Consider the following 16,812-nt stretch of genomic DNA (forward strand, 5'->3'; position numbering starts at 1 on the left):
TACAAACTTGTACAAATACACCGTCTGTTAATCTTCAGAGCCATGACATCACACACACATCGTGTAGACTCTGGAAAATACTGTACACTTGTGACAAAATGAGAGTGCGAAGGCAAATGACATCTTAGTATTTTTATTAGAGTAGTTTTGACTTCACGAGCCTCTTGAATGGTTCTCAGAAACCTCCACAGGTTCTCATACTATGCTTTTATAAAGGCTGGCATATTTTGTTAAGAGAAAAATAAGACACAGTGTTTGAAATAGGGCACCCCAACTGACGTAGGGTACTCAGCTGACCCTGAGGCCATTTTTCATCACACACAATTTCTGAGTTATGGTGGTATCTAAATGTATGTTATATATTAGACATTTAAGTAACTGTCAAGGATTGGGTAGTTAGGGACATGAAGGCAGCTTGTATAGACAGCCCACACACATAAATTTCTAAATAAAGAAAAATTACCCCCTTTTGAAAAGTTAGATAGGTACCTTATTAAGTATTCTGATCTGCCTAGTGAGTGAACATATAAAATGCAAAGGAGAATAAGCTAGACTTGAAGCAAGGATCTTTCTGTCCTCTTTTTGATTCTGCTTTTTCCAGAGACATTATGTAATGGAAATAGCACCTGATTTGTTGAGAGTTCACTAACACTGTATTAGGAACTAAAGCTGAGATCTGTTCATTCAGGACATGATTAAGAGGAAAGAAATTGTTTCTGAAATCTCATTTTGAAAGACCAGGCCTTATGCTTTCTTGGTGGAATAGAAAGCATTGTTAGCATAATGGTTAAATGATTTTTAGAACAAGGAAAGACCAAAAGGGACGAGCAGTGGATTGAATCACCAGGAGTCACAGTCCACATCTGTGTGAAGTTTGAGGTTCTCCACATCACGCTAATCTGAACATCATATAACCGAGAGGCATCACTCCTCTAATAATACTAGTATTAGATACGCAACTATTTTTAACATTTTAAAAGTTATGTATTTTAAAGTATAACTCTCCATGAAACTATTTTTAGTGGTTCTTGAATTTATATAATTGTTTTCAAAGCATTTTCACTGTACTCAGGTGTGCCTTAAAAGAATCCTGTTAAATAAATCAAATTGATACTATAGTCCTGGTTTTGGTGGAGGGGGGGGAAAAAAAGAACCCAAGGCTCAGAGAGTGAAATGGCTTGCCTGTGGTTACATAAATAATAAGTTGTCAAGTTAAAATTGGAACCCAAGGTATTCTATTTATATTTCCTTATATTTTAAAACAGTAGCTATTCACGTTGGTCAGGGTTAGACCCGCATCCTGTTGTAACATTTTTTTAAATTTAATGTATTAAGGTAAGCTTTTGACCTATAATGCTCCAGGCATCTTGCATCGCCTATCTGACTTTCTTAATATTGTCATGCATTTGCTGTTGGGTTATTGGAATTGATTGTGATGTTTGTAAGTTACTTGTAAGTAAGGGTTTTTACTTTCTTTAATACTCTGTTCTAGGACCACACGAGGGTGGGTGCAGACACCTCTCAGGACATCCAGCTCTTTGGTATAGGGATTCAGCCTGAGCACTGTGAAATTGATATCGCGTCCGATGGCGATGTCACTCTTACTCCAAAAGAAAATGCAAGGTAAGAAAATAAATGGCTACTTAACTGCAGCTTGTGTGCCTCATTTTCAGAAGGAGAAGACTGCCCTTTGTATCTTTTTGCTTCAGTTATATCAAAGTTAAGGCTACAGCAGGTCCTCAACCCACTTTCCCATTATAGAGAGCTGGATAGCAGCAGTTCAAACACCTGCTTTGGGGTAGGCTGATTCTGCCCTGAGTGGCACTTTGTTTACCTAAACTTTAATTTCCCCCTGTCTTAAGTGAGTCTAATGGTAGGCAAAACATGTATGTCACTTGGCTCAGTGCCTGACACATAATAAATACTGAATGAAATTTGTTGTTACTCAATGTAATGCATTGTGTAAAAAGCAGTTACTCCATTGTTTTGGAAAAATTACTTATCCAGGCTATACTATGCAAAAATTTGAGAATTGACAGAATGATGTATTTATTTTTTTATTTCTATTAAATGATGTTTTAAGTTATTTAAAAATCAGGTATACTAGTTAAATAAAGGTCTATAATGATATTCATTAACACAAATATTGTAATTCAGAGCACTCATTTTTATGAGGAAAACATTATACTCATTTCAAATTATTCTGTTAACATTGGCCATATAAATTTTGAAATGATGAAAAATTGAGACTTAAAATAATAGCATTTCTGATGCCAGAAAGTTTATAGATCTTGTATTCTAGAGATATGATTATTAGAATATTTAATGGTGAAATGATACTATTCCTTAATTTTTATTTATTCCAAGTTAAAATAATCTTTAGCCATATACTGTTTCCTCCTCTGTTAGAAGCTTTGGATTTTTTTTATACTTTTTTTTTTTCTTTATTGAAGTATAATTAACAAATAAATTTTTATATATTTACAGTGTGCAACATGATGGTTTGATCATATTCTCTTCTAACACTATATCAAACTATGGACTATAAAGTCTAAAAATGATTTTAATCAGCAAATTTTTTCATACTGAATTTTAATTCCAGTTCCATGTTTTTTTTTATGCTACTCTTCTTTTTTTCCCCACCCTGCCCAATCTCCTCCTTTCCTGGAGCCCCAGGGTAGCAGTTCATTCATTCAGTGTACTTTGCTGTGGGCTCTGTGCTGGGAATGCCTGGTAGAGGAGAATGTATAGAATCAACAGTTATACTTCCTGTATATATATTATACAGGAAGATCAGTGCTTTTTTTCAAGTGATCTTTATAACCTACAGATCTGCTCACTGAGGAAGTGTTGGATATATGTAGTACTGGAAGTGGATATTTTATAATATTGTTATTATAACGAACACAGCAAATGGCAGTAGAAGAGAAGAAAAAAATGTATCTGAAAATTATTTGAAAGTCAGAATATTGTAACTATTTGCTTGGGGACAGAATAGGACTCAACTAGTGAAGAAAAAGGGCACTGATGACAGTTTTTTATTTTGGGAGACTAGATAAACAGCAGTGCTGCTGGACCAAAATAAGGAACATAAGAGGAGGAATGAGTGGTAATGAGTTCAGTCTGAGATACTTCCAAGTGTCCTTGGGCTGTAAAGCGACACTAAAGATAGAGAATTGGGCATTAGCAGTGTTGCCTCTCTTGAAAATGGATTGAGAGTGTGTAGTGCGAGAATTGAACCAATGTTTTTGGGGTGGTCTGAGGATAGTCCATGAAGGAGGCTAAGGCAAGGGAGCCAGGAGTCAGTGGAGGTAACAGGAGGGTATCGTCAGAGAAGCTAAGGGAAGAGAAAATTTTAAGGAAGGAGAGGTCAGAATAGATGCTAAAAAGACTCTTGCATGTAGCAATTAGGAAGATGCCAGCAGCCTTGGGGTGTTTAGGTACCATATAGTTCTGGGTATGGAAGGAAAAATACAAAGGATAGCAAATGATAGGTGAGGACGTGGGTCAAAGGCCTTGGTTCTGAAGATGCAGATGGGATTTCCATTTCTGTCTTCAGAGGACATAGTAACGGAGGGACATGGAGTTGAGAACTGTCATTATTTCTTCATATCTATCCTCAAGTCTACTGATTCTTTATATAGTAATGTCTTAGCCATTCTGCTGAGTTCTTAATTTTAATGTCTCTCTTTTTCATCTGTAGAAGTTCAGGAGGTCTATGTTTAGATATGTTCTCTATTGGTAGTCTTGTTTTTACTCCATGTATGCCATTAATAATTTTATTTTCACATATTTTATTATCTTTATTTGAGAATTCTGTTCTTTGAAGTTGTTGGGGCCTCAGTCTGTTTGTTGTATCTGCTGCTAAGTTTGCTTCCTTAAGCAGTTCGTGATTGCTTTAGATGCAGTCATCTTCAGCAGTTTATCTGAAGGCGTCTCATGGCCTGGGCGAGAGCACATAAATTCCTGCAAAGAAATTTTATATTTGCCTTTTCTGAGCACCCCAAGCATGTATCCAACTAGAAATTACTTTTTATGCTAATTTCTTGTCTTAGGTAACACTGCTAAACCAGGCAGTTTCCTTAACTTCTTTATTGAGAACATACTGTAAGTGGCAAAATGACACATTCATAGGTGTGTTGGGGGCATGCATGTATGTGGGTGTATGTATCCCTAGACAGGGTCCTCTGCAGATAGAAATTATCAGATAAGTTAGCAGTAAGTAGGAGAGGCAGAGCCTGTTGTGTTCTTCTCACACACTCTGAAGCCACTCTTACTGTTGCTCTAGAACAGCGCTGCCCAGGAGAGCATTCTGAGAAAAAGGAAAGGCTCTGCAACTGCTAAAGCCACTTTGGTGGCCACTAGTGAGATGGTGCTCTTGAGCATTGACATATGGCTCGGGAGAAGGAGGAACTGAATTTTTTTAATTACAATTCTGTGTTTAAAATAATAAAGGACACAGAGTGACACATTTCTATTATTGGTCATACTGCTATTTCTAGAATTTCTGAAGGGCCTTTTTGATGCCTTAACAAACAGTGGGCAAATATTTTCCTTAGAAAGTGACTAATGACTGTTTGTTTTTTGGGTAGAAATGTATTCCATAAAACTTTAAAAAAAACCTTTTTCATCATCCTTTAGCAAAATGTGTTCATGTATGTGTATACATGTGTCTGTATTTATAGACATATGTATATATTCTGATCTTATTTTACAGTTTGCAGGTGACTAAATAAGTCCACAGTGCCAAATAAGAATATACACACTGAAGTTTTATCATATTTATGTGTGACAGATTACAAAGATTTAAGAGAGTATTTCCAGAGTACTTTTAAAAATAAAAATTTAGCTACTTGATTTGAAATGTTTCTACAAAGGAGTGATTATTTCCATATGTGAATTCTACTTATTCTATAGTTCTGCTTTAGAGTCCTATAAATATGGGGAGCCAGAAAATGATATACGAGAAAAGTAACTTAACTGAAAAATTAAAACTCAAAATAATATTCATTATCATTCTCCATCAAACTTCAAATGATAGTTCTTTAGTAATTAAATTTTAATTAATTAACCCCCTTATTTTTGTTTTGTTTTAATATACCAACAAAATCTCTTCTTTAAGTAAAACAACCATTTATGAAAAGACCAAAATTTTCAGCACTAAAAATTCCAGAGAAGTTTTCCTCTCCCACTAAAAAAGTCAGTGATTGTGGTTTAACCATGCAAAGGATCAGTTGATGAAATCTAATTGGAAAGCTTTTACAGTGGGTTATTCAGGCTACTGACTTCACAGCCCCTTGATAGCTAGTAAGCCATATTAAAGTTTCAGTGTAAGAAATGCTGCACCGTTGAAAGATCACCTACAAATGTCTGCTGGGCCGAGTTGCTTCTTCAAGATTTTTTTCAGACAAGTCAGAGATGCATAGGCCAGCCCAAACCCAGAGACACAGTGCATGTTATTTACAGTGCAATAACAATTTATCAGAATTATCTCTCCCACTCCCAATTGTTAGTTTCGCTGTACAATATGTTTGGTTGCCATTTGGGATATAAACATGGTATTCTTTATGTTTTCTTCATTTTTATTATGGAAAAAGATATAAAAGTGGAAAGAATGCTGTAATGAACCCCCCAACACAGTAATAAACATCCATTACCATGGAATGAACCCCCCAACACAACATCCATTGTCCAGCTTCAACATGAACACCTCATAGACAATGATGTTTTATTTACATGCCTTCCACATCTCCTCCTCCCTCTTTTCTGGGTTATTTTAAAGCAAATTCCAGACATCATAACTTTGCACCCGTAAATATCTTAGCTTGCATCTTTTAAAAGACAAATATTCTTAAACATAATTTTAATACCATCACATCTAAAATAATTAACAATATTTCTTACTAATCATTATATATTCAGTGTTCAGATTTCCCCAGTTACCTCATGAATGTTGTTTTTCGAAATAACTAGTACTTGAAATAACTTCGAACAAACTAGTATTTGAAAGATTCAAATAAGAGTCAACCTTTGTCATTGGTTATTATGTCTCTTAAATGTCTTTTAGCCTATGGGCTCCTCCACCCTCTCCCCCTAGTCTCTTTTTTCTTGCATTTATTTGTTGACGATGCCTCATTGTCGCTCCTAGAGTTTCCTGTTACCAGCATTTTGCTCATTGCATCCCATGGCATCATTTAGCATCTCCCTCTGTCCTCTGTGTTTCCTCAGTTGGTATTTACACATAGAAGCTTGATTAGATTCAGCTCAGATTTTTACAAGAGTATTCCGTAGGCTGTGCTGTCTGTCTCCTACAGGCTGCACACCACACTAAGTTATCTCTCCTTGGGGGATATTGGCAGCACTTGATTATCATGGTTTATCAGCGGTCTCCAACCTTTTTGGCACCAGCGACCAGTTTCATGGAAGACAATTTTTTCACAGGGTCGGGGGGATGGTTTTGGCATGATTCAAGTGCATTACATTCAAGCTCACTTCCTGCTGTGCAGCCTGGTTCCTAACAGACCACGGATCACTACCAGTCTGTAGCCCAGAGGTTGTGGACACCTGGCTTAGATCATATGTTCTAAAAGTGGTTATAGTTCTCCTATTCCTTCTTCAGGTATTACTAGTATACATCTACTGAGAGAGAGTCCCCCGGTTATCTCTTTAGCTACTGGGGCTGGGTTTTGTGCTCTTTACCATTCAGCTGACCTCTTCCCCGGTGTTCCCTCAGGTCCTGTGTAAATGGTACCCTCGTGTGCAGTACCACCCAGCTGTGGCACGGCGATAGAATCCTGTGGGGAAATAACCACTTTTTTAGGTAACATCTTTGTGTTCGCTAATATTTTCATATACATTTTTTATATGAGTGAAAAACAAGTTGATTTTCTCTAATGGTGAAAAACCCCACAGAATTAATTTGCCTAAGAGGAAACGGCGAGATTTGTTGAAAGACTTTGAAAAAGAAGCAGGCCCTCCAGAGCATGACCTGGACGCAGCCAGTGAAGCTTCTTCGGAACCAGACTATAACTATGAATTTGCACAGATGGAGGTTATCATGAAAACACTGAATAGTAATGGTAAGGCCCTCACTTCAGATTTCTGTGTCTTAAGCCGTTCCTGATCTCACCACATTCAATGAGGGATAAGTATGTATGAAGTTACTGTGCCGTTCTGAAAATGTAGACACATTTGGAGCTCTAGTGGTGCAATCAGTTAGCATGTGGTACTTATACAGCAGTACATGAAAATGTAGACACATCAAATTGCTAATTCCTTAAAAAGGCCATAAGTGAGGGGCTAATGAAAGCATTCCAGAAACTAGTCACCTCCCTCAGGTGTAACCAGGAAGTGGGTGGAATCATTTGGGGATCTCTTGTTCTCAGGTCAGTTGTGGTAACGTTTCCATGGTCCTCGAGTACTGAGTGACTCTGATGGAATTCTGTCCCAAATTTCCCCTTGTAGAGCCCATCATTTCTGAGTCCTTCAGAGCATGAAAATCACTAGGAGAACATTAATCCAGGAATTTCAAATAGTATCTGAGGAAGAGATGAAAGTCACATTTTACTACAAACTCAATTGGAAATTATACCTCCAAAGAGACTGACTTAAAAATGAGCCCTGACTGGTGTGGCTCAGTGGATTGAACACCAGCCTAAGAACCAAACGGTCACCGGTTCAATTCCTGGTCAGGGCACATGTGTGGGTTGCCAGCCATGTCCCTGAGTGGGCACACACAAGAGGCAACTGATTGATGTATCTCACACACATTGATGTTTCTCTCCCATTTTTTTTTCTCCTTCCCTTCCCCTCTCTCTAAAAATAAATAAAATCTTTTTTAAAAAACAATGGCTAAAATAAAAGCCTTTATAGGCTTTTTGCTTGACCTATACTGCAGGCTGCCTCAGATCTTTAAGGAAAAGAGTCTCCTTAAAGTATTATTTCTAGATCCCTCTTTCCAGAAGGGTTTCAATGATTATATTGAAGTTTTTCTTACGTATGTCTAAAAGGAAGTCCTTTACCTACTTTCTTCCTCTGTGCTTATACACATTTATGTGAATTCAATAAAACACACACCAAAATTTTTTCTTGCTTGCTACTTTATAAATCTGCTTCTTCCTTTTCCCATCTCCCAGACTTCTAATCACCACACTTTGTACCTGGGATCTAGATGCAGGACAGGAAAGTTCTCCTGTTACCAGACACAGACTGCATTTCTAAAACTAGGACTATTTTACATGGGTATGGTTGAGAGCTACATTCAGGAGCACTGGAGTAAGTTGGTTTCTGGACGTTGTCCAGTCTCACTTTCCCATTCATTTGTTCTTTGGATACTTGAGGATCCCTAACTTGAATGAGAGAGGGTGTCCAGGAACCCTGAGAGCCCTACAACGGGCTCTCAACTACCTGGCAGGGTGCTTGGTGAGTATTTTGGTTTTCACAGTTGAGCTCTTCCCCTAAACATTTACTTTCTCACTCCTTGAATAAGCCTATCCAGGGAGGATTTAGGCATGGCTAGTGAGGTGGTCAGATCTCTGGCACGTCAATTGGGGTTCTGCTACATGAATAAAGATTTTGATCTATGTATCTCTACTTATGGATTTTTAGCCTTAAGGACCCCTCTTTTTAATCATAAAATGGGGCATGAACGGAAGGTCAGATTGAGAAACAAGTGCTAGCTACAGCAAAAAAGGAGGGGAAAAGTTACTTTATGAAAACAGTTTGGTAATTTCTTGTTTTAAACATTGTTAAGATTACAGATTAAATTAGCTATTGGAGCTTCTGACACTGCAGGACGGGGGTGGACCACAGCTAGAAATCAAGCTTCAGTCCACTCTGCTACTTTCTCACCAGGATGGCAGAATCCCAAAAGACACTTCAAATTGATGTTCAGGCATCAGGATCACATTAACACATCATTTAACAATGTGCCTGAGCAACAAGCCTCCTGTGGATGGTTATTTGGAAGCCCGGAGGGACACGGGTGTTATGTAGGAGGGCGTAGGCCCCAAACTCCAGGTGGAAGAACTCCCATTCAAAGAGAACTTATTTCTTTCAATGGGGTTACAGAATTCTAGAGGCCTCTATCCCCTGACTCTGCAGAGTATCCTAGTATCAATTGAATCATGTATCATCCCATATCACAGATGTCTAATTTAATCCAATTGCTACCTTCTTATCATACACACAGTAAACCCCTGAATAACCAATGGGTATTTAGCAAAATTTGTCAATTCCTTCAATCCTCTTAGCCAAACAAATTAGTCATCAGCAGCCAGGTTCATGGTGTTAACATGAGTTCTTCATTTGTATTCCAGATCTGGCCTTACTCTCCAGTGTTGATTTTATCTATTTAAAATTAATGTTTTCCCCTCCTCATCTGATTGCTTACCCAGTTTCATTGGTAAATGCGGCATCCCTGTGGGGCATACAGACATGTTCTGACACAAGTACTGAAATGCTGGCGCCTGGACACTGTTCTTACGGATTCCCCTCTGCTGCTAGGTGGCTTCCCAATAATAAGCCTGTCTGCCTGGTGGTCGTCCCCTTGGTGGTCCTATTTGAAGATTCTCTTTCCTCTCCTGTGGTTTCAGACGAAGCTCCTCCACAAACAGTGGGACAAAGGTTTTAACTGATTGGCATTAGCATGAGGGAGCTTGGCGGGGTTTTCTCAGTGCTGCCGACTGACGCTTGTGCTCCATGCTTTGGCAAACTCTAACGTGACTGGGGAGAAGCTGACCTTTTCTGCCAGTGGTGCTCTGTCTCCTTGATTGAGGAATGTTCCCTTTTCAATTAAGATCTCTGCCTCTCCATGTCCCATCTCCACTACCTTCCCCATGGTTAAAATCTGGTAGCTATTCTTTTTTTCTCTGCACCCAACAGCACGGAAGTGTTACTCGTATCATTGCTGCTGTTGCTAATGGCTTTATTACTGTTGAAAGCACAGCAGTCAGCACATCTTCTTCCTGTATATGCATTTACCTGTGTTATCCCAGTAACAGACAAGAGTAATGTGTTTTCAGTCTCTAGAGTAAATAGTGATCGAGAACTCAAATCCATTTGAATTGAGAGTAAAAGCAAACTGCCTAGTATCCGTAGACAATAATGCCTTCTCCCCGAGGGTTCAAAATTAGGAATCAGATACTCATCTATTTCAGAGTCAGTGGTAGCTCTAAAGTAAAAAACAATCATACAGCCCACTTGCTCCCTCTGGGATTAAAAGGTTCTTTTTCCCCCGAAGGAATCTACTTCCCTTCAATTTGGTGCCTTGGGCCTCTTGGTATATGAATGAATTCTAATTCCCTTTATCACATAAATGCCCTCCAAACACCACCACCATCACCAACACTCTCTGTTTTCCATTCTTGGGACAGACAGGTACATTTGAGCTCATTTCATAGTTACATACCAGGTGAACAATAAACTAATGAAGAAGAGAAGTGCTCTGCCCGAAGTAAATGTGGTCCTTTTTTCTCTTCCTAAAATACCAACCTCTTGGTATCTTGGTCTTAGGCGCCAGACTCACTGAGTTTTAAAACAGCTCATTCAAAAGGAGGAAAGTGATAGGGGGGAATTAAAACTGTGGACAATGCCTTGATAGTTGATTGGTCACTTGAGAATAAGCCAAATAATCTTTGGCTTCTGTCGTAGGCCTTATTATAGAGACAGATTGACTTGCCGATTAGAGTGATCTATTTTTTAAAATACGGGTAGTGATACAGGCTTGAAACTGGTAAATTTGAAAAGAAAATGTTATCAAATATGTATAGAGAAAGGTGTTTCCAGACTTGTGTTAGGATTAGAAATTTAAAAAAATATATATTCTCAGTTCCTGCCCCTCTCCCAGGGCAGAGCCCCTAGGCGGGGCTTACCAGGCTGCAGTGGGGCAGGCTCAGTAGATGGATGCTTTGGGTGGCTCTGTCGTCCACAGCTGCACGTTGATTTGTGGCCACTGACGAAGCCCGCAGAGTATTAGGGGGGCCAGTCACGGCAGTTGCTGAAGCAGTGTGAGCGGCGTCGGTCACACTGCCTCTGCATGGTGTGCAGCCTTGGGGCGAAATCCCCTCCATTTTAGAGACTTAGGATCCTTTGTGTTTCAGCACGCCACCGACTACTAAGTAGAAATAAGGGTTAAGCATCTTATTTAGTGTCTTTTAGCAAAAACCCCAACATGTACTTGTATGAAGTGGTATGTTTTCCAGTTTTCTCTCTCTAGAAGAGTCGTAAACACTCAGTTAAGGATCTTGAAAATAAGGCTCTGTGAAAATACAATGGATGATGAGGACCTTGTTTTTTACTTTTTAAAACCTAAAGTCTGAATAAAGCAAAAATATATACTGTTTGAGAGAGATATTTTTAAAAATCTCTGAGGGAACATTTCTTCTCTAGTCCTTACACTTAAAATTCCTCCAGTCCCTCAAAAAAATTCACCATGTTATTCTTTGTTTTTTTCCAGAAGTTTTGGGGCTATGACAAAAGTTCTAATACTTTGGGGTACATAGAATTTTACTCTATAGCAAATGTCTTGTTCACTCGTGGCCCATCTTTGTGTAGGGTGTCGGGGTGGGGGGATGTGCGTTGAGGGTCTGATGGTGGTGGCTAATTTTCCATCACTTTTTCCAGTAACATGTTTTAGAGACACTATGTCAGGACTCTATGGAGAAAATCATTCTGCTTTGAAAAAATGCAGAATTTGAGAATTTTACATCAGCAAAGAACAGCAGTTTTTTAAACTCAGGTTCACAAAAGTAGGTTTACACTTGTCAATATGAGAAACACAGAATTCTTGTATTATTATTTATTAATTATTGTGTTATTTTCCATATGAACAACTATAAACCTACTTTTGCCACATCCTGTATTCTTTAACAGAGTACTAATTCTGAGCAAAACATTAGAGGTTAGAATACTATATTAATTACTGAGTGTATGTCTACCCCAGCCAGTTAGTTCTGCTCTGAGGTCAGATGTTATCTTAGGTCAGTGACTTAACCTTTCTAAGCCCCAGTTCCTCATCTCTAAAATTGGAATGATACTCCTGCTTAGGTTTGATGATGCATGCAAAAGGTATAGCTCCTCTACTTGAGATATAGCCAGTAGCTAATAGAATTATTGTTGTCATTGTGGTTGTTATTTTTATTAAAATAACTCACCTATGCAGTGCATATTGTGATATTTTCATTGCTTTTTACTTTTTGTTTCGTATGATTTAACCTTATGTTTTCAAAGCTGATATGCTCTCTTTTTCTCTTACTGCTCACACAACTTACATACTTATTTCACAAATTGATACAGGCCTTCGGGAAAAGTCTGTCAGTAGCTATTATCAGGTGTTACACAAACTCTTAATTTCCCACTGTCATCCTGGAAATTAAACGGATGTCAATAGGCGGAAATAGAACACAAATATCTCTGAGTGGCAGGCAAGTGTGTCCATATATAAGGAAGAAATCAAGTCCCAGGCTAGTCTGAGAATATGAACACATCTAGGTCACCTGTACCTCAAGGAAATATTTATGTGATGATGGTCATTTTCCAGGTAGTCTAACGTAACTGTTTCCCTGCAGTCTACTCCCTTAGAGATGTCAGTAACATTCTTCTGTGTACATGTGGCCAGTGCTTTAATATTTCTCCATGGCTTTGAGTTCATTAGTCATTACCAAGCGAATGTCCTTCCTCAGCCAGTTAACTCTTCAAGATCAAGCCTCATCTACATCAAAGCCACCTCTCGTCACAGTATGGCCCTTTTGAGCATGACCTATTAGTATTTTTATGCCTGTTCACCCACATGCATGTTGGTGACCTCTAGATCTGCAACAGCAAAAAAATCACAAAAATATTTATTTTTGCAAGTGAATTATCCTCCTAGTTTTTAGCAGCTGAAAAATTGCCAGACCCTATACTCAATATTTTCAGATTTGTACTACGATCTGTAAGTTTTATTCCTCTCATATTACAGAAATTCAGGAGTAGTATGATTTGTGGTTAAATCAGAAATATAAACCCTTTACCAAATATACCAAAACAGAATGCTAAATGGGCACAAAAATTCACGACCATAAAAATCAAATCTTGTGTGGCTGTATCTTCGACATTATCCTAGATTTCAGACATTTTTCTTCAGTGCATTGGATCCCATCCCCTTCTCCTCTACACTCTGCTTTCGGTAGATTTATCATTAGGATGAGCTCATCGAATTGAGGAAAGTAACATGTTTACATACATTTATCTAAAATGTTAGTGAAAGGAAAGCTGAAAGGATTCCCACCAGGGCCACTCAGGCCTCTGCTAGAAAGCACATCAAAAGGCCAGATTCTGGGGGAGGAAGGAGGTGACTCTTGCTGAAGAAGCACAGGCTGGCCGCCTGTCTTAGCCACTGCTAAAGACCTTTGCATTGTCTCTTGGCTCACCAGACCCCGTTCAGAATGTGGTTCAGGTCCTGGAGAAACAATACCTGGAGGAAAAGCGGAGCGCGCTTGAGGAGCAGCGGCTCATGTACGAGCGGGAGCTGGATCAGCTCCGCCAGCAACTATCTCCTGAGAGGCAGCCCCGGGGCAGCGGCCCTGACCGCCTGGCCTGCAGCAGCCAGACCGCTCAGCAGAAGGTGACGCAGTGGGCAGAGGAGAGGTAAGAACTGACCTACTCGCCCAACCTACCCAGGCACGGCTCTGGGGCTGCAGGGCTTTGAGGGAGAGTTGTGAGACATGTCAAAGGAGAATAAACCTAGCACAGAAGGAAGTCTTAATCCCGTTTCTGGATTTTTAGCAACTGGCTTTTCTTTTTTTTTCCCCCAAGGATGTTGTCCATCCTTGGTATGTTTACAGTTAGTTGTTAAAGACACACACCCCTTCCTTACCCTTCAGTAAAAATGGTACCAAGTTAGAAGGCTTAGGCTGTTAGATAGTAAAATGGAGATAGTCTGAATAATCCTTCAGCACAAAAGCCTTTCTCCTTATTTTTTATTTCTTACTTTAGATACTATGTAAATACAACCTCAGTGTTAAGAAACCTTGTATATGCAAATTTTTTGAAGTTATGACTTTAAAACATATCAGAACTCTGGTAGTGGTAGAAGAAATGGTCGTGATAGTAACAATAGGACACCTTATTATTAAAAAACAGGTTCATTCAACAATAGGAAGTGCTACAATTAGAGAGTTATTTGTTGTGTATCTCCTCCACCAAAACACAAGTTTCATTCATTGCAGTATTCCCAGTGCCTAGAACATTGTTGTCACATGGTGAGCACTTAATTAAGTATTGATTGGGTGAAATTACTGACTGATAAGCAAGAATGCCATGGCCAGCTGGGCAGAGGGCACAGCAAGTGCTGTGGTTGTTTAGTGGAGGACAAGATCCCATCAAGCTGAGTCGTCTGCAGAGATTTCCTGGACAAGGAAGGATTTCAAGTGAGGTTAAAGGGTGGAGTTTAGGACAGTCAGCATGAAGGTGGGGCAGCATTTTGGCTAGGTGGGTTGTCATAAGCAAATGTGAAGCAGTGGGGAAGAGTAAGATGTATTTGGGGGGCTACATGAGAAGTTTTGTTGAGTCTAGAAGGTGATTTACAAAGGAGTAGGGAAAATTAAGTCCAAAACTCTCAGGGTATGCAGGAGGCCTACAGACTTGCACTTTTGGGATTTGGCCTGTGGAAGAGGAGAAGGTTTCGAGCCGAGGAGGTGCCCATGAAAGGCAGGGCTTTTTAAGGACTATCTTGTAGTAGAGGAGGAAGAGCCTGGATACTGTAAGAATTTGGGGCAAGGATGAGGAATATGAACTGGGGTAATGAACAAAACAGAAAGAGAGATTGATTTAGGAGATGTTTCAAAGGAAGAATCAACAAGGCTTTGAATTTTCCTGCATATTTTGGAAAAGAGAAAAGACTGAGCTGGCGGCTGAAAGTAGTCAAGCCTAAATAACTGGGGGAACAAAGGTAATATAATTTAGAAAAGGCAGGAAGACAGTATCAATATGTGACCCATTTTAGATCATTTTATATTAACATCTTTGCAGTGGGCCTCCTGGTGTCATTTCTAAGGTGAGAAGGAAAAGTATAGATTGGCACGTTCTTATCATTTCCCTATGAAGTAAGGGCAGGAGGTATGTAAATGGTAGAAAAGAAAAGCTATATAAGGCATAGAGCAGTCTACTAAACTAGGTTGCCTTTGAGTCCAGATTCAGAAGTGGAATCCAGACGTTCTCTTTCTTTCATTCAGTGGGTATTTTTTAATACCTTACAATGGGCGTTGCACTTGGCCAGGAATTAAGTGTAACAACAAGCAGAAAAGGCAGGGTCCCTACCCTAGAGGAGCTTACAGCCTTGTAGGGGAGACAGACTTTGGTCAAATCATTATACAGATAAGTGAAAAATTATAACTGTAAGTGCTACTGGAGCAGAACAATCTGGGGCTGGAAGAACGTATAATAGGGTTTTGACCCGATCAGGTTGTCAGAGAAGCTTTTATCAGAAGTGCTGCTGTGTAGAAAGCTGAAAAACAAATTCCTACAGCCACAGAAGTACCCACATCTTGCCTTTAACAGCTGAGGAAATCATGTAAAACACTTTCTTCTTTCTGACTACAGGCTTTTTTCACCTGCCCACTTCCCTTCCCTAATCCTAAAGCATGCAAAAGTTATAATCATGTCTTTTTCCTAAAGGATCCTTTATAGGGTTTACTTGTTTGTGTGTTTGTTTGTGCATCACCATATCAAAATCTAGTAGTTTTAAAATATTATATCATTTTTAAAATGGACTTTACTTACATCAGTTCACATATTTGCTCCTCATCAGTGGTTACCAGCAGATAGCCCACACAACCCTTGTGGGAAGAGGGAGGGACAAGAGGTGATTTGGTGACAAAAATTGATTGAAAAATATTACCTGAAAGGAGTTTCTACCACTTTCTAATAATATGACTCACTTAGAAACCGGATTGCAGTTTCCTTTTCTTTTCAATTTTCTCATTTCCTTTTCTGCTACACCACAGGGATGAACTCTTCCGTCAGAGCCTGGCAAAACTGCGCGAGCAGCTAGTCAAAGCCAATACCTTGGTGAGGGAGGCAAACTTCTTAGCTGAGGAAATGAGCAAACTTACCGACTACCAGGTGACTCTACAGATCCCTGCGGCAAACCTCAGTGCTAACAGAAAGGTGAGAATGAGAGCAGGGTGGGCATGAGTGACCACTGTAAGATCGACTGTGGACCTGACATCCAACGTAACGCCCCCAATGAGATCTTGAAGTGAGCCAGAGTATCCATTCTTCTCAAAACTTTCTCTACAGACCTTCTCATGTCTGTATGCCCTTAGATATGTTATGATCAGAATATGAGAATTTGGATGGCTTGAAGGATAAAAATGATTTCTTTAAAACTAGATATAGATGTAAGTAACCGCACCTGCTTTTTTCTTTCATTAAAAATGTCCCTTTCTGAAATGGGGGATAGGTGTATGTTTTGTTGTAGTATCATTTTGAGAGTGAATTCTACAAGAAAAGAAGACAGAAAGTCTGGTAGGATAACTGTCTTTACATACACAGAATACTCTGCAACCATTTGGATGTTTCCCATCATTTCTTTTCTTTTCTTTTCTTTTCTTTTCTTAATTTGGATGTTTCCCATCATTTTGTCTTGAAGAATTTTTTCTTCAAGGAAAAACTTTGAAAAACAGTAGCTTTTATTCCATTCATTTTTCCCTCCAACAAGATGAGTAAAGGAGTATCTCATCAGTCTTGTTGGATTTTAATTGACCTTTGAGAAATGTATTCTAAGTCCACAGTCACAGAAATGAACTTTTTAAAGTCTTATGTGCTTTTTTA

General features: G+C 39.1%; 1 protein-coding gene across 5 annotated transcripts in view; it reads left to right on the forward strand.

Annotated features, from left to right (window-relative positions):
* The window catches only part of KIF13A (kinesin family member 13A), a 201,966-nt gene that overhangs the window by 146,540 nt on the left and 38,614 nt on the right, over positions 1–16,812 (forward strand). For 3 of the 5 annotated variants that reach the window (XM_054591849.1, XM_054591850.1, XM_054591851.1), the window contains exons 14-19: positions 1,493–1,623; positions 6,734–6,820; positions 6,913–7,079; positions 9,505–9,624; positions 13,413–13,626; positions 15,984–16,146. In XM_054591849.1, the coding sequence (XP_054447824.1) occupies positions 1,493–1,623; positions 6,734–6,820; positions 6,913–7,079; positions 9,505–9,624; positions 13,413–13,626; positions 15,984–16,146 (882 nt within the window). The remainder of the gene's footprint in view (positions 1–1,492; positions 1,624–6,733; positions 6,821–6,912; positions 7,080–9,504; positions 9,625–13,412; positions 13,627–15,983; positions 16,147–16,812) is intronic. The other 2 variants (XM_054591852.1, XM_054591853.1) reach the window with 1 other exon arrangement.

Source organism: Pteronotus mesoamericanus, unplaced genomic scaffold, assembly GCF_021234165.1.
Source record: "Pteronotus mesoamericanus isolate MK-2021 breed Mesoamerican mustached bat unplaced genomic scaffold, CSHL_Meso_final scaffold_31, whole genome shotgun sequence".
Classification (NCBI taxonomy): Eukaryota; Metazoa; Chordata; class Mammalia; order Chiroptera; family Mormoopidae; genus Pteronotus; species Pteronotus mesoamericanus.